The sequence below is a fragment of the Phallusia mammillata genome, chromosome 4 (genome assembly GCF_965637545.1).
Source record: "Phallusia mammillata chromosome 4, kaPhaMamm4.hap1.1, whole genome shotgun sequence".
Lineage (NCBI taxonomy): Eukaryota > Metazoa > Chordata > Ascidiacea > Phlebobranchia > Ascidiidae > Phallusia > Phallusia mammillata.
The window spans coordinates 15,972,317-15,990,515 of NC_137255.1; the positions used below are offsets into that span (position 1 = coordinate 15,972,317).

Here is an 18,199-nt window from a genome sequence, read left to right on the forward strand (position 1 = left end):
AGGGTATTTTAAGAAAACGTTGAAATCTGAACGAAGACCACCAGGCCTAGAGAAATTGGAGTTTAAGCCCGATTTACTGAATTGGAGAATATGCGGCACATATGATGCCCGAATCAAGCCTGTTTTATTGCAACTGTATTCCGAACCCAACTCGAAAAGCGCGCTACTGACGTTTTCTGGCTACCAACCCAACAAGTAGCTACAACTAATGTTTATTATGTTCAGTAATAGTAAAAAACCTTTACGCCACGAAACCGAAAGAATGCGTGTAAGGGAGTGGCATCACCCAGAGTATAAGGATACGCACGAACACATAAGCGAAATGCCTGAAACAATAACAGAATAACGAGTGAAGTCAAATGGCTTTTAATGAAGGTAGACGACGGTACAGTGACGTTGCTGACTAACAACGATGCAAAAACAAGTGAAGCAGCATCAGCATTGAGCGACGAAAATGTTTTGAAGTCATTTTATGCGTTTCTATGTCGTACAGCTAGGTTAGGAAAAGCTAACTAACGCATTAGGTAACAAATTCTATCGACGGTATAAGTAGTATATGTTGAGTCATTGCAATACATTCATTTCGAAAACACGTCTTCATACAGTGAGTGCAATTGTGGACGCCAGGTGGCGCCCAGGAGCTCGTGACCGACAAAATCGCGCAGTACACACAAGTAGTGGATAGAAACAAATAACAATGGATGTTGAAAACTCGAGGGGTCGCATCGCCCGCCCACAAGAGTATCACAGTTAGCGAGGTGACGTACGCAAAACAGTTGCTTTGTGTATTTTTGCACACTTGTTATAATTTCCTGCATAAACTACAGTACTGACCATTTTTGAAAAAGAAAAGTATACAATTTTCCGTTAAATTATTTTCTGCAGCCTTTCAGCATTACCGGTTCATAAAATTATCCGGTTTAAAAACTTGAAATTACTCGAGATCTTCGAATAGATCTCGGTCAAATTCGTCAGTAAGGAAATCCAACGAGTCTGTGTTGGGCAGGCCACGTGACTTGAACTCCTTTTCCACACGGCGCCACCTACCGATGTTGAGTTGAACGCGCTGATACACCTCACCGTAAACAGGAAAGAGCGCGGCAAGAATTCTGCGAATTGGAGCAAAAATACAATGAGGGTCAGAGTTACAAAGGCACAGCCAAGCAGGCAGCTGCTGGATCGCTTACCTGTAAACAGGCTGTGCAATGTGAAGCATGAAGTTGATTTGCAGTTGTGGGACGCATGCTCGTTCACGGTCATGAATTATTTCAGGATTGTTGCCCATGCGCTTTTCCTGTAGAAACAAAAAAATCAATGTCTGAAGACTAACACGACACACACGTGTATGAGTATAAGTAGTGGTGCAACTAAAGGAAAGGCAGCCCTTGTGTCTGTAGCTAAACGATATATAGTCACATTTTAACCAATAAAAAAATCATATAAACCTGTATAGTGCAAGAACGCTTGGATACATTGTTACCACAACCTTTGTAGGTTTTAGATAAATGCTTAATAAGCAAATCAAGTTTATTCAAAACGCCAAACGAACTTACCATATCACCTTGTGAGAAGAACTCTTTGTAAATCAGTTTCTAAAACAACACGAAATGATTTAAAATTGGGAAATGGCGATGAGAGTAAAATATATATTCTACAGATTTTACGCAATCTGTTTCTGTTTCTTAACGTTTAACTGAGTCATAAATATTGCTTTAAAAACAGCCAAGGCCGGTAGTCAAGTTGTCTGCTAGGTAGAACAGATTCAGTTTTTTAATCACTCCGAAAGTAGTAAACAGGCAGACCGAACGCTTCACGCTACATCGCCTTGCAAAGGAGCGAGGAACAACAAGGGCAAACACAGAAGCAGTTACTCAATCTAGTAGCGAAAACACATCACAAGTACCGCCGTGTTTTTCGTCGTTTCCCACTGCTTGGTTTGATCTGAAAGGTCACAAGCGGTCATACACAAAGCGAGAAGCAATTCCCTCTGACAGGTGTTGGTCAAATCCATCCCTTCTTCAACTATTTTTTCGAGTTGTGGTAAAATCTGTAGATGGCTTGCGACATCTGTGGCCAGGATTATGTGCTTCACAAGGTCCAAGGTGCGCACGTATTCCTGTATTATGGGAGAAAAGTTTTTTTTTAAAGGCTATTCAGTACTCAGTCCTACATATGGTTGAATAAATTTACGTTTCTCCCTATCGTTAACTATACAGTATTGGTGTGTTTTTCTAGAAACTTGATAAACATTACGTTTTTTGTCCAATGAAGAGCTTGTAATCACAGAAGCACCGTCTGGAGTTACTTTAAACAGTTAAAATCTCCGTTTCGTTTGCTTTAAACAATTTCAGCTATGTGCGTGCAATGTGCTATCGCAAGGACGTGCGCTGAACGTTTTCCTATTCACAGCAAACTACTACTTAGCGCAGCATAAACAAGCCAGGGGAAAGGCGGACAATCCAACCAAACATCCGCTTTGTATGAAAACAACAATTGATCAAGAGGAACCTACCTTCCTGCTCATATTTTCGAATATGTTGCATCCCGACGTGTTGAGAATACACATGGCCTGGGCGAAATGGTGGCGCTGTGAATAAACCCAACGTTATCCAATATTGCAGATAAAGGTCGTAATAGGCTTAAGCAAACATATTGATGTTTCGGCAATCACGAGCAATCAGTGTGACGCACACGACAGAGGAATGACACCCGGCGTTTTGCGTCACAGCAACAGACTGTCTTTGCTAATCACTATCGGTCAATAAGGAACAATAAACGAATAGTGGATTTCTTACCTCTAAAACTGAGCCTTCGGAGCTGTAGAGACTAGCGAGTACGCTGTGCTGTTAAACAAAGACAAATGGTGTTATGAAGTCAGGCGATAAATCCACCAGCGGCGCCTATACAGTTTCGGTCTGCTTATTGGTTTAAAAGGGTAAACAACAAGGTCGTGTAGCAAATCTGGCGCAATTATTTAACGTTTAGTCATACAGTCAGTTAACCACATCGAACAACAGTTATGTTGTAATGTGTACCATGTATACGTTGCAAGCGCGTATTGCCCCAAAACAAACAACATTACGTGTTAATTTCCAGACACTGTGTTTGTTTCCCAGCTCACATAAGCTGCTCCTTACAGAAGCTTGCCTTAACCTCGGCTGGTATTACGGTTTGGCACTTAATACGCTCGTGCGGTCATATTTCAGCTGGCATTTAGCTACGTCACACTTTAGTTCGCGCCCAGCAAGCCAGTACAGATCATGTGACAACGCGTTGCACAATACACGAACGACACAAGGTTTAGTTATCGAAACCGCTAATTTGGAGGTTTTTCAAGTGAAACGCTGGGCAAAATTTTGTCTAGAAAAGCCTCTTAACAACAACAAAAAGATTTGTTTTTTACAACAACTATGTATTTTCATACGTTTGTTGTTGTGACCTTATTCAAACCAGTTTTGTGTACCTATCTGTATTTAGAGCAGTGGTTCTTAACCTTTTTTCCTTGCTGCACCCCTTTCAAATCACCAACCAATTTTTGCACCCCCTTTCAAATCACTAACCAATTTTCGCTCCCCCTTTCAAATCACTAACCAATTTTCGCACCCCCTTTCAAATCACTAACCAATTTTCGCTCCCCCTTCTGTAAATGCTTAAATAGAATATACCTAACCAACCTTAATGATTCAGCATCCTCGCACGTGTACCCCAGGTTAAGAACATCTGATTTAGAGCGTGAAAAACATGTAAAAACTTATTTTAACGCCCCAAACCTCTATGTGAAGATTTAAAAAAAAGAAAAAAAGCGTAATCGAAACTTAAACATTTCCCGTAAAACGTGGTTGCACGATTGAACACAAAGGAAACATGGTTGAAAATCCCACTTTGGACGTGGTAATCCAGCAAATGCTTTACTTACCGAATTGACTTGAAAGGCGTTGTTCGTTCCACGATGATCGAGGTCGTGGCAAATGCTCGCCGTCAACAATGCGATTACTTCCAGGTCGCTGACGACAAAATAAACGAATACATTAACGGTTGTTTACCGATAGGCAACCCTGTGAATTACGCCGCATGTTGCGAGATAGACGTTTTCAAATATATCACGTTAGGCTTGGTGTGCACTTCATGTTAAAGGACGTACTGGTAAAAGTTGTGACATTAATTTTCTATTGGCGGAAGCTAACTTTGCGCACCATCCAGTGTTTAATATGATGTTGTGCTTATCACTATAGTTACAGCATTTACAACAGATCAGGGTTAACGTATTTGACACATCAACAAACACTTCTACGACTGATTTAAATGTAGGTTAACTCCACCAATCAAGCAGCAAGCTCTTGTTTGCACAGAGGTGATTTTGCGCACAGTTAGAGCTTGTTGCAACTCATTTGAATCACTTGACGATGAAAAACACTTGACTTTGACTGAACAAACTGCAAGATTGCTACTCGAATAGGCACAAGTTACAAAGGTACTGCGACAACAATTTGGATTAAGTACACAAAAACCAAGAAGGCCAAATAACGTTCAGTCTTTCACGAAATTCCCATGACATTTTCTTCAAAGCTTCGTTGTATCTGCCGTCTTTGGTCACAGACAAAACGGTTAAATATCCGAACATTATTAAATACACTGACGTCTAAATGAAGTGATCTTGCCTATAAGCTGTGTCAGCCCAATACACACTAACATTACATCAGCTTACCTCAATTTGGAGTTAAGCTGAAGGTTTTTGGCGATGAGATAGGCGTGGTGCATAACGGAGAAGGCGTGGTCGAAGTTGTGGTAGGGAGGGTCGCGGTAGCCTTTGCGGACCATCAGCATGAAATGGACAAGTGTGCGCATCGGTATATGGAACTTACTGATGAGACCGAGATCCTCATACATCCATATACACGCCTGTGGAGCAACGTCAAGTTAATGCGCGACGAAGCGCAAAATGGACAATGCCATTACGTTTGCTAATTGGCATGTGTGACGCGAGTCGGAAAAATCGAACTTGCTGGAATTGAGGTTGAATGGAATGGGACAGTCGTGTCTCGTCCGTCAAGTCGCAGTGATGGGGCGAAAGACAAATGGGTTTCAGATTGCCGGAGGGCCAGAAAAAGTTTTACGTTCTGCGCCAATGTTCGATCGGGGAGCGCGCGAAGTTTTAAATATTTTTCCAACCGTTGATAAAAAGTTTTTCCTGCTATGTTAACGCGTAACCAATACCACCATATTATATGCGTAATGACAATACTGAATCAGTCAGCGCCATAAATTTTATTCTATTTGTTTCGTGTTAATCACAAATTGGGAAATGTTTACATCTAGGTTAAAATGGGTTGACAATCCTATAAAAAACAAAATACTTCGCAAAAAAAGCATCTTCGGCGTAATAAAAGGGATTAAAATTGTAAAATTGATTGTAAAATGTTAAACTGATTTTAACCTAGAAATAAACATTTCCCAATTTGTGATATGAAATGAAACGTGGAAAACGTTGTCAAGAATGGTAGAACATGGAAGGATTTCCAGAATCAATTTACGATACGTTATATATAAACTCATTCAAGGGTTATTAATTGTTCTAAAATCACGCTATTCTTTCCAAAAGCGCAAATCCACAAGCTATAGTAGTAAACTATTGCCGGTAAACTAATTATAGAGCTACACGTATATAAGGTTGCAACGCGACTGAAGGTTATAGTTCTCATACCCCTTAGCACTTACATGACCTGATTAAAGGTTCAGTCACATACATTTGTTGTTCTGTAGCCGGTAAATCTGGAAGCATTACCCTATAGACATCATTTAACCTTTTTATCCGGCGTCTAATTACAGAGCACAGCGCATATGAGGTTACGATGCGCCTGAAGGTTAACAACGCATTTAGCTTATAACCCTTCTTTACACCATGTTGGTCGTTTCACTTGGAGCTGTATATGGCTGCAATAGACTGTGACTGACCTTTAATTATGATTACTATTAGAGTTGTATAACCATAAATACCATAGCGTTTACAATGGGACTTGCGGACACTTGGATAACGAACGTCCACGCACAGAATTAAGCCTCAAAACAATATTATCTTTGTACTTGTATTATAAAACGAAAAAAAAATGAAAAAGTGGTCGATTGTTCTCTAAGGTGAATTTTTTTTGTGTTTACATTTTTCTGTTATTCGATTGTCAAGGAGATATTTTTTGTCTTACTTTGATTTTTAAGTTGTTTTCTAACAGACGAGGTGGATAAACAAACTTGTCGAAATCGGGATGAAAATTCGCCATTGTCAGTGAAGAACGCGGAATGCTTTTCTTCACATCTTCTTTGTCGACCTGCCAAAAATAATCCGCCCTTTAGAAGGTACTTGGACAAAAATAGCAGGTCTTTGACTGTGCCACAATAGAAACGCACTAAACAGTGCCCCAATAAAAAAGCTACTGTTCGAATAAACCGGCAATATGGTCGACTGTGCGCCACGGCAGTTGGTACTCGATATAAAGCGAAATACATTTGATTATTGTATTTTCTAAATATACATTGGTAAGAGCAAAGATGGCATTTGGGGGCATATCTTGGCTGCGTGCAGACATCCGTGGCACATTTGTTGGATAACAACTACTACAAACTGTATTCAAACCTTCATATGATATGTCATTAATTCATTTGCGAGACGGCTTCGACAGTGAGATTCCTCTACTTCTTTGTATAACAGCGACTGTTGAAAGGGAAATAGGGGACATGATTGAAGGGTTTACCCTGATCTAAATTGTTAGCTGGGTTTAGACTTACGTGACTTATTGAAATTCCTGAGAAAACGGCGAACTTCTCTGCTAGCTCTTCATCATATGAAGTAAAGCAGCTTCCTTTAGTAAAACAGAATTTAAAAGATATGCGAAAAACGTGGATGAAAATTTTTTTGAAAAAATTTACACAAACCTTTGATTTTGTTGCACAGTTGAGAAACACCCACCACAACTAAAAAACATAGGTGATAAACAACCAGTAACAGTTTCTGACAAAAAAGGTTTGACAAGCAAGTTCAATATGTTTAGTGCCATTACGGTCAAACAACAAAGTTTTCACTGTGACCACATGATTTGCATATTGTATTTTGTTTGCAACAATTTAATGATTTACCTCCATTGTGGTCTTTAATTGGAAAACACAGGATGTTTCTGAAAGAAAAAAAGGTTATTTTGTTTATAAATCTAAAAGCAATGGCTATTTTCCTCTACCTTGTCCGAAATCCTGTTGCATTGTCAATTCCTCTGTAGAAGAGTGGGTGGGCATATGCATCACTGATATTTAATGTTTTTCCTAAACACAGAAATTTGCCCCAATGTGTATTAAGCAGTAGCGTTAAAAAAAAACAATAAACAAATAATGTATACCAGTTACTGCAACCTGGCCAGCTATTCCCTGCTCCAATGGAATTCTAACTTCATTCATATTCTGAAAACCAGGTTAAACAAAAAATAAGTAAAATTTACCATTAAATGTTGTGTTTAGGCCACCATTACATGCAGCAAAGCTGTATCACCTCTTTAAAAATTAATAACAGCATTAATTTGAAACAAGCAGAAAGAGAGGTTCTGACTTCCAAGACACCAAAGGGCATTAGGAAAGTTTGATTGTCATTAATTATTTACAACAAGCCTTAGCAGGGCTTTGTTGTAGGAAATTAATGGTAACTAATCTTATCAGTATCACCCACCTCAAATACACACGAATAGTAAAATGAACTTCAGCCTAATTTGACATTATCTGTCACAGACAAGCTAACCAAACATGACAGGCAACTAATTTTTTAACATAGCACTTCAGACAAGGACACGCTAACTTTAAGGCTACTAAACATGATAACATAATAACAAATGATCACCTATTACAAGTCTATGACAAAAACTAATAACATATAACCTGCAGAAATAAAAACTAAACAAAAAACAAACACATTTTTAATTACCAAAAACATGTTCATGCAGCATTATTTTAATTAGGCAAATAAAGTAACATTAGTAAGCCTGCTTATTGAACTAGTAACAAAAAGTTATTTCCCAGGGACACCATGCAAAATTAACTGAAAACAAAATTGCAGGCAAACTTAATTCAGGCAAGCTGGACATATACCTCAAAATCATACTGCTTTGGGTCCAGTGACTGAATATAAGAATTTTAAACGATGATAAATTGATTGCAAAGTCAAAAATACAAAACACAGCACAAATATATTGCCTGATTATGGTTTAATTGCCATAAAAACACAACTGCAATCACACTGTTTTTACTTACCTCATCCATTGTTACAATGCCATCAAAAACTTTAGCGACAAGCTCCTGAGCTTCATTGTCGACAAGGAACACTGAGCAGCGTTCAGCATTTGTCAAACATCTCGCTTCTTGGATAATTTCACCAAGTAACATGCTTACATCATCTAAAATCACATAATCAACATTTTTTTCATTTTTTCTTTAAATTAAAAAACAATTTCCATGTTACCATTTCACCTCCAACTAACAAAAAACAATACAATCAAAACGATAGCGCTCCATTCCCTATTGTTACTTTGCAGCCAGAAACTCATGGTCGTCAAGTGTATTTAGTTTACTACTTCAGGAATTGTTTTAATATTAGGTATTAGAGTTTTCACATTTTGTTTGTGGCACAAACCAAATATCAGGCTATCATACATTGGGGCGCTTCATGCAACCAGCTAGGCCATTGGGATCAAACAAAACTAATAAAAAAAACCTAACAAGTTTGTGGTTCATAAACAGATTCAAAACGGGAAACAGAAAAGCAGTTGCCATTTGTCAAGAGTATTTACATGATGGGTGCTATGCAAGATTTATGAGTTACAACCCACCAAGTCTGCTGAAAAGCTTGCGGGCAATTAACAACATGGCTTCACATTCACTGCGGGCCTTCTTTTCTTTCTGAAGTGTCAGAGATGAGGAAAGAACAGTCCATGACCTCGACATGACAGCGTCTACAGCCACAACATCAGTGGCAGTGTATCTGAATGCACAGTGTGTTTTATAATCAAATTGAATAAATTTCTATGTCCTTTTGGACTTACCCCTGGGAGCCAGTTTTGTTGCATAAACACACAATGCCAATGGTTTTGCCTGACATTTTGTCTCTAACAGGGATACAAAGAGCAGATTGGACTGGGGTGCTAAATAATGCTTCTAAGTCAGACATTTCTTTCTGCAAAAAAAAAACTTAAGTAAAATTTATTTTTTTGGCAAACAACAAGGATAGTGTACCTCTGATGGTATGATCCACTGGCCTTTCTCACAAATTTTTCCAAACAAACCATTATTCACCTAAAAACAGAAAAAGTTTTTACAGATGAAAAATGATCATTTTGTAAGTACACTAAGTAACAACATATTTTAATTTGGTACATTGACAAAAATGTTATGCAATATATTAACCAAACCTACTGGGTAGCACATTTCAAAATCCAATATGTGCTTTCCAACTACTTGACACATTATCTGGTTCATTTCTTGAGAGACCAGCAAAATACAACAGTCTTCAGATGATGTTTGATCACGGAGCTACAAAATAAACAGATCTTGATTTCTTTGATTTGAATGTTGGCGCCAGAACCATCAATAGTTTCCATACACTTTTTAATTTTGGTAAATATTTGTATGGGTGATTTTATTTAACCACCGTGCTCAATCTTCCACAGTAGAATGACTGGGATGGTAATAACAAAGCAATTGAAGAGGGTGTTTGCACTCCTTATTTACATGTGGTCAACAAATCAGGAATTGTGTTTGTGACTGTGCTTGAAATTACTGAAAAATAGTATTCGTTTTGCATCTTATGAAGAAGTATTGTGATAATTTTCTCAGTATTTCAAAATGGTGGAAAGCAAGCATGTATTGATTTGCTGTTCAACTAATTTAAATCAGAAAATCTATTGCCTAAACAGAATCCATTACGCTTAACAAGAGGTAATAAGTGCAATAGTGACTTACATGAGTGTTGAGCATAATTTGCATGTCATTGGCATCAGTAGCATTGATCAAATCATCTGCACAACATGAAAAAATTCATTTGCTTTAATTACACCAAACAAAATCAACTTACCCGAAAGCATAACTGCAGTCTGGTTATTTTGAGAGGCATCTGGTGATTGTTGAAGAATTCGAGTATAGCATGCCGAGGCCTAAAACAAAGTACAACAATTCTTTAAATTTAGGCAAATCATTCAAAAAAATATGTGTTATCTACTTACATGTTGAAGAAACACTGTTAGTGCTGAAGAGTTTGGTTCACATCCAGCTTGACAAACCTGCATAAAAACAATGTGACTAAACTGTGCCAAATGAATATTACACAAGATTGGAAACAGTTATACTTCTAGTTTATGATTAAAAGTGCCACTAATAAAATGTAAATGATACATAGAAAAAAATCAAACTTACAACAAACAGAAGTGCAGAGTTACAAAACGGTCCCAGTCCATTGACAGTTATGAAAGTTACTGTAAATAAAAAAAATTATATTACAATAATTGTATGAAAACAATTAAATTATTTTTTTCAAACCATCTTGTTGGCCACCAATGCAAATCGATAACTCATCATCCTCAGACACAGTTACTTTTTTCCAAAGCGGTTTGTTAACCCAGGATCTACAAAAATGTATTTTTAAGAAATGAGTTTGACATTTTTTGACAAGAGAAAATACCCCAAAACATCTGAATGCACTTCATTTCTATTTGAACGATCAGTGAAACGCTGAGGATTTTTCCAATTAAACTCAAAGCAGTGAATAGCATTCTGAAACAACAAAGAAATACTATACACATCCCCAAATCAATATGTAAGTATACTTACAGCGCAAAAGCATTGTGAAAAATAGTTTCGGCATATTTCTGATAGTTGTGACAAAGTTGTGCATTGACAGAGTTCAATACTGCTCTCCTGGAAAAGAGTAACTTTCAGTTAATGTGGCAAATAAACGTCCTCCCGCAATTGCTTAAATATTGTTTTGTCAATACCGCTGTGTAAACGCGTTTTTATTGCACCGGTACCTATAATTTACAATACAAACAACGTTAAAAAACTGCGATTTAAACGTTAAGGCGGGTTGCGTTTTTTGCATACATTTCGTATAAATACCATGTCTACGTAAAGTTTACAGAAACAGTTTCATTGTAGCACTCACGGTCCATTGCAAAGATCTTCCACTACTTTCTTCCAGGCGTCTTCTAATATAATTTAGCAGCCCCACCAATAATTGCGGCGCAACGAAAAACATGTTTAACGAAACACATTTCACAGCACTTAAAGGGCGCTAGAAGACTCGGAGGCCAAATCTTTACGTATCCCGCTATCCACTTGAACACAACCGCTTACTACGAACCTGAGCTGCAGTCTGCAATCCTGTACCAGCTGGCGATTAAAAAAGGATTAGGTCAGGAATACTACAGCATGTCGCCACCTAACGGTATCAAATCATAACATTAGTTATTCACCATCGGCGCTATTGAGTTATCTTATGGGCATGTCTAAAAGACGGGAATACGGGACGACGGGAATACGGAAATCGAGGTCTAAAAGACGGGAGAGACGGGGTTACGGGAAAAGTGCCAAACTAAAAGACGGGAGAGGCGGGACTACGGGAAACCGCATATTCAACATGATTAAAAGACGGGACTAGGTGAAAGTTCACACACAGTTCTTATAGCGTTAGACGGGACTACGGAAAAGCATTTGTTAGACATGACTACAAGACGGGACTGGGTGAAAGTTCACACGCAGTTCTTATAACGTTAGAAGGGACTACGGAAAAGCGTTTGTTAGACATGACTAAAAGACGGGACTGGGTGAAAGTTCACACGCAGTTCCTATAACGCTAGACGGGACTACGGAAAAGCGTTTGTTAGACATGACCAAAAGACGGGAGTAGGTGAAAGTTCACTTATAGTTCTTATTGCGTTAGACGGGACTACGGAAAAGCGTTTGTTATAGAAGAAGCAGAAATTGCTTAACCCCTTAACGACGGCGATATAAATCAGTTTGGGAAAAAAATCTTTGTTACGCGTATTGTAAAGCATTTGGGCAGAAGAAAAAATATTTGCACCCCCAAAATTTTTTATCGCATTTTGGGGGGTGCTAGCCCGCTGTACCGAATTCGGCACATTCGTCCATTAAGACTAAACTAATGCAAACATTTCCGCGTATGTATCTCGTAGTTATTCGTACACTATTAGGTTTCAATGAAAAGTTTTGTGTTATTACGTAATTAGGCTATATCGACAAAGACGATATCGAAATCGGTTTATGACGTCATATACTTCTATGACGTCATAAAAAATTTCAAATGCCGTTGTTTTTTGTCAACTTTGTTTCGTTTAAAACCACTTTGAGATTGCCTTGTCAATACTCGTAACCTACTTTTTGTGCGTCTCTAGTGAAAGCGAAACGAAACGTCCCAGACGCCAGAAATTTTGATATTTTGGAATATGCAATTTTACAAAAAATGCAAAGTAAATACATTTGTTCTAGAACAGGTGTACTAAATGTAACAAGTTTCGATAGTCGAGCCACACAACGCGTGGTGGTAAACCTTGTGTTGGAGACCTCTGTGTAATTGTTCGTGAAAACACAGTTATTAACACTCGGGTTTAGGACAAAGCACGATGGTTATGACGTTAAAGAGGTGATGCCAGCAAATAAAATTAAAAAAATAATTCATTCAATGGCCAAGTATTACGCAACCGGTTGCAAAAACTTGCACGTAAACAACGTAAGAATGAAACCACATCAACCGCTTGTGTTTGCCTCAATCTAAACTATGTTTTGCTTCCAAAAATGTGTATTTTTTCTCGGTAAACAACGTAAAAACTTGATTTTACGATGTTTTAGGGTTTTGGTAGTATGACGTCATACAGAAGATTTTCCGTTATGACGTAATTGGTTGACACGTAACTGGCTGTCATTGCAATGCCACTATTTATTATTGTGCAAAATGACAATATGTAGTTGATAAATGCTGGTATAGGACCAGAATATTGTGTTTATGTTTTAGCGATCACGTGACCATTTACGTGTACTTTCGTGACGCAAATGACGAATGGGACGAATTCGGTACACGACATTCACCCCCCATATTTTGTACACCTTTTGAATTTTTTTGAAAAAAATTGCGCAGTAGAATAGGCATTCATCTTGTATGTACACACGATTTTTTTCTTCTCATATAACTGATAAAAATTAAAAAAGTTTGACAGCGAGTTTCATGAAAAAAAAATTTTCTGCTAATGTTGGAATACAAAATCCGGAAATACATAAAATTTTAGTTTTTCTGGCTAGGTGGTCAAATGTGATGTTTTATGAATAAGTTGGACGAGACGAATTCGAGACAACCGTTTTCCGCCCAAAAAACACCAAACGCACTGTAAAAATAGGTGTAAGGCACAGTGTGACGAATTCGTCACATACGGCGTGTTCACTTATAGTTCTTATTGCGTTAGACGGGACTACGGAAAAGCGTTTGTTATAGAAGCAGAAATTGCTTAATAATGTTTCGTATTAGAGAAAATGAAACTTGGTATGAATTTCATGCAATCAAAAAGTTCAGTTTAGGCGGAATTTTAAAAAAAAGTTCGGGCCGAAACCGAAACAGCGTATTCGTCCGAACTGTTTCGGCCAACTGAAACTTCGGTGCATCACTATTTACAACCTTCGAAGATACAACCAGCATTAACAGCAGAGTACAACGGAAGAAATTGAAATGCCGTAATAAGTTTAAACTACAAAGAGCATCCTCCGTTTTCAACAGGTGTTCAAACGCAAATATAACTTAGTGGTCGCATATTGCAAGCGTAAGAGTCTGAAGGCTTCTTTGTTAAGAGCACATTCCTCGGCCATTATTTAACAAGAAATTAGACTCCCACATTTGAGGCCACCCATTGATATAGGAAGCAACAAATTGCTTGATATGGACACGTCGGTCAATCAAGTCAAACCAATGGTGCCTTTTTCGCGCACTAAACATGTGTCGTGCCACTGAACTTTCCCAGTCCTGTCCAATGCTATAAGAATTATTTTTGAACTTTCACCAAGTTCCGTCCGTCATGTCTAACCAACGCTTTTCCGTAGTCCCGCCTAACGCTATAGAAACTATAAGTGAAGTTTGTGAACTTTCACCCAGTCACGTCTTCTAGTCGTGTGGAATACCGGTATGCGCTTTTCCGTAGTCCCGTCTAACGTTGTAAGAACGACATTTGAACTTTAGTCATGTGTGACAAACGCTTTTCCGTAGTCCCGTATAACGCTATAAGAACTGCGTGTGAACTTCACCCAGTCCCGTCTTTTAGTCATGTCTAACAAACGCTTTTCCGTAGTCCCGTCTAACGCTATAGGAACTATATGTGAACTTTCACCCAGTCCCGTCTTTTAGTCATGTCTAACAAACGCTTTTCCGTAGTCCCGTCTAACGCTATAGGAACTATACGTGAACTTTCACCCAGTCCCGTCTTTTTGTCGACTCTGACAAACGCTTTTCCGTAGTCCCGCCTAACGCTATAGGAACTATACGTGAACTTTCACCCAGTCCCGTCTTTTTGTCGAGTCTGGCAAACGCTTTTCCGTAGTCCCGTCTAACGTTATAGAAACTGCGTGTAAACTTTCACCTACTCCCTTCTTTTAGTCGAGTCTGACAAACGCTTTTCCGTAGTCCCGTCTAGCGTTAAAAGAACTGCGTGTGAACTTTCACCCAGTCCCGTCTTTTAGTCGAGTCTGACAAACGCTTTTCCGTAGTCCCGTCTAACGCTAAAAGAACTGCGTGTGAACTTTCACCCAGTCCCGTCTTTTAGTCGAGTCTGACCATCTGACAAACGCTTTTCCGTAGTCCCGCCTAACGCTAAAAGAACTGCGTGTGAACTTTCACCCAGTCCCGTCTTTTAGTCGAGTCTGACAAACGCTTTTCCGTAGTCCCGTCTAACGCTATAATAACTGTGTGTGAACTTTCACCTAGTCATGTTGAATATGCGCTTTCCCGTAGTCCCGCCTCTCCCGTCATTTAGTTTGGCACTTTTCCCGTCTGTCCCGTAACCCCGTCTTTTAGACCTTATCTTATTAATTGCGGTTTCGCGTTGGGCTGTTGGATCAATCACGCTTCACAGTAATGATTTGTTGTGTTTTGAGGAAGTTACAGATTACAGTAACACGTCCCAACGCTAATCGTCTATTTTTAAACAGAGCAAAACGCACATTCTAACTTTTAACTTGCAAAACAACCTTTTCCAACAGATCAGCTAAAACGGCTCAACTTCAGTGCAATTTCTGTAAGCCAGGTGACACACAATGAGCAAAAGAAAGGCCCCTGCAGCCAATATCAATTCTTCTATCTGTGATTTTCTAATAGGTACAATATTGTTTTGTTAGCTTTTAACATCTTTAATTTTGTTGTTATAATATACATTTTTACTAATTGTTTTTTGCAGAGTTAGCAGACTTCGAAAAAAATGTCAACCGAGCAATGCATAAATCAAATGCATACAGGAAAGCAGCGAGTGTGATTGGGAAACATCCAACAGAAATAAAAACGGGAGCCGAGGCAAAGAAATTAGTAGGCGCTAATTATAAAAAAACATGTTGTATGTTTACCTTGTAACTTTTGAACTTTATGTTTTAGGAAGGGGTTGGTGTTAAAATTGCTGCCAAAATCGATGAATTTTTGACAACAGGTACTTTGCAAAAGTTAGAAAAAATTCGAAAAGATGATACATCCCAAGCAATATCTTTGTTTACAAGAATCACTGGTGTTGGGTAAAATAAATTTGATGTTTACTTGTGTTTAAAAATTCAAACATAGTTTAATCAAAGTAATCACTATTATTTTTGTTTGCAAGACCTGTTGCTGCAAAAAAATTGTTCGACAGTGGATATAAAACATTAGAAGACCTAAAAAACAACATTTCTGCTTTAAACCATCATCAAGTCATTGGGGTCAAGTAAGCTGTCACGGCATTATAAATCAGATGCTAATATTTAATTCTACCAACAACCCTATGTTTATACTAATGTTTAAAGATACTTCGAAGATTTTGAAAAGCGAATTCCTAGGGATGAAATGGAAATGCTGGAGGTAAATGTATTGATGGTGTATATCTCTGTTACCTACAAATGTAATCCTCCATGAATAAATGCATTTCAGAGTTTTGTTCTGTCAGAAATATCTGCAATAGACAAATCTTTTACTCCAACTGTGTGTGGAAGTTATAGGAGAGGAGCTGTTTCTAGTGGTGATATTGATGTATTGTTGACACATTCCTCATACTCTTCAAAAAGCAAAAAATCGGTATGTTGTATAAGCAAACATATCTGAGATAACTTTGTTTGTGCCACAACATACCTTAGTGTGTTTTTTAGAAAGTGTTGTTGAAATCAGTTGTTGATCATTTGCAAGAAGTTGGATTTGTTATTGATACCATTTCTTTAGGAGACACCAAATTTATGGTAATGTAGTTTCTTAGGCTTTTACAGAACATTGATAATAAGAAACACTTCTTTTAGGGAGTGTGCAAGCTCAAAACTGATACAAAACAAGACAAACTTTATGAAACCTTCAGAAGAATCGATATCCGGTAAGGTGTATTGCATAAGTAACATTTTTGGTCAATATGTCAAGACTTTTGGGAATCATTATGTTTTAAAAATAATGAAAACTGTTATCATTCTTATTTCACAGACTTATTCCTTGTGACCAATACCACTGTTCACTGTTGTATTTTACTGGAAGTGATATGTTCAACAAACGAATGCGTGCATATGCACTAGAACAGGGCTTCACCATCAATGAGTATTCAATCAGACCACAGGGTTCAACAGGTATAGAATAATGTGTTAAAGTGAATGTAGTCGTTCACTTGATTGTTTGGAAAATTATTTGCAGGTATTGCTGGAGAGCCTATACCTGTAACATGTGAAAAGGATATTTTCGATTGCATTGGTATGGAGTATTTGGAACCTAAAGATCGAAGTGAATGACATTGAGTTGATATCTTACTTAATGAGAGTTGTTCAGTATGCTTGTTTTTTACATTAGTTTTTTTCTCTGTTAAGAATGAACTGAAACTATGTTGATCAGCACATTACCATCGTTTTTACTGCATCTTGTCTATGTACTTTTGTTTTATTTAAGGGTTTTTAAAAAAAGATCCTTAATGGCAAATATTTTCAATAACCCAACATCAAAAATAGTTTACTTGTTGAGCAATTTTTCTGTGGTTTTTAAACCACCCTGTAACATAAAGATTGTTACAAGCTGGGTTAAATCCATTTTTCTATTGTATTTGTAAAATCATATTGGAAAAAGGTGTGTTACCTTTTAAACACTTTTAATGTTTTGTGGTTTGTCGATGTAGGAAGACTGTCAGTGAAAAAAGACAATTTTTAGGTTCTAATGTTTTAAACTTCCGGTTGATCTTGAAAAACAATATTTTATTGTTTTGTGTTGTGCAACTATGTGCATTTAGGAAACTTTTTCTTCATTACTGTTCCCGTTTTACAATGAAACCAAAGAACTACAAACATGGCCAGTGCACTGTGCAGGGGTGCTCCAGAGGTTGAAGTCTTGACTGCAAGACGTCTTATTGTTGCAATAAACAAACTTGCGCGTTTAAAGTACGTAACAGCTGCTTTGTATGGTATTCAAATACAAAACTGTTAAAAATACTGAACTGCTAGGTCTCCATTTGCACTGCCGCGCGAAAGCTTCCTCCAGGTAGTCAGGTTAGTGTTTAGTTCAGAAAAAGGTCGGTAAACCAGAGGTTTCGGTTGCGAACATTAAATCCATGACCCTTATGGCGGCTAATTTTCAACCAATGTCAAGGCTAACAAACGCCGACACTAAAATATCCATGGCTATGCTGAAAACAGGTATAGTAATAAATCAAGTTTTGCAATAACTATGGGTAAAATAGTAAACAATCTTTTTTTAAGTTACGGTTTGGTACCTTCACACGGTATTACGCATACAAACCATCAAATAACTTTTGTTTGAACACGACGATCAGCTGCCTTCAGACCCGGATTGACGATAAAAGTCTGTCTTTGTGCAAAACGTGCTCAGTGACGTTCACGGTCTGACGCACAAAAACAACGTGTTTTGTTTTGACTGAAAGATCTGGCGGGATGCGAAGACGAGTCTGTAGTTATGTTCGTTACAGAGTTTAAA

General features: G+C 38.0%; 2 protein-coding genes across 3 annotated transcripts; one reads left to right on the forward strand and one right to left on the reverse strand.

The window, feature by feature from the left end:
* Positions 1-196: 196 nt before the first annotated feature.
* On the reverse strand, positions 197-11,701 carry LOC145224670 (cGMP-dependent 3',5'-cyclic phosphodiesterase-like). 2 transcript variants are annotated; one of them, XM_080091216.1, is made up of 29 exons: positions 11,180-11,701; positions 10,849-10,935; positions 10,700-10,791; positions 10,558-10,643; positions 10,435-10,493; positions 10,245-10,301; positions 10,097-10,175; positions 9,985-10,040; positions 9,439-9,555; positions 9,259-9,318; positions 9,069-9,199; positions 8,856-9,007; positions 8,281-8,423; positions 8,119-8,148; positions 7,380-7,440; positions 7,224-7,305; positions 7,126-7,163; positions 6,925-6,963; positions 6,778-6,851; positions 6,626-6,703; positions 6,198-6,320; positions 4,706-4,899; positions 3,917-4,004; positions 2,796-2,843; positions 2,513-2,587; positions 1,904-2,116; positions 1,554-1,592; positions 1,188-1,294; positions 197-1,109 (listed from the first exon to the last, which is right to left on the reverse strand). In XM_080091216.1, the coding sequence occupies exons 1-29, from the start codon at positions 11,270-11,272 to the stop codon at positions 935-937; spliced, it is 2,676 nt and encodes an 891-aa protein (XP_079947342.1). In that variant the 5' UTR covers positions 11,273-11,701; the 3' UTR covers positions 197-934. The 2 variants fall into 2 exon arrangements, with proteins under 2 accessions (XP_079947342.1, XP_079947343.1); XM_080091217.1 differs by lacking the exon at positions 8,119-8,148 and having other exon boundaries at positions 11,180-11,699.
* A 3,376-nt stretch (positions 11,702-15,077) lies between these two features.
* Positions 15,078-17,697, forward strand: LOC145224676 (DNA polymerase beta-like). Its single transcript, XM_080091225.1, has 11 exons — positions 15,078-15,142; positions 15,271-15,385; positions 15,465-15,589; positions 15,656-15,789; positions 15,873-15,974; positions 16,054-16,108; positions 16,178-16,321; positions 16,393-16,479; positions 16,537-16,607; positions 16,712-16,851; positions 16,916-17,697. Exons 2-11 carry the CDS (start codon positions 15,325-15,327, stop codon positions 17,008-17,010), a joined length of 1,014 nt encoding a protein of 337 aa, XP_079947351.1. The 5' UTR covers positions 15,078-15,142; positions 15,271-15,324; the 3' UTR covers positions 17,011-17,697.
* The last annotated feature ends 502 nt before the right edge of the window (positions 17,698-18,199 follow it).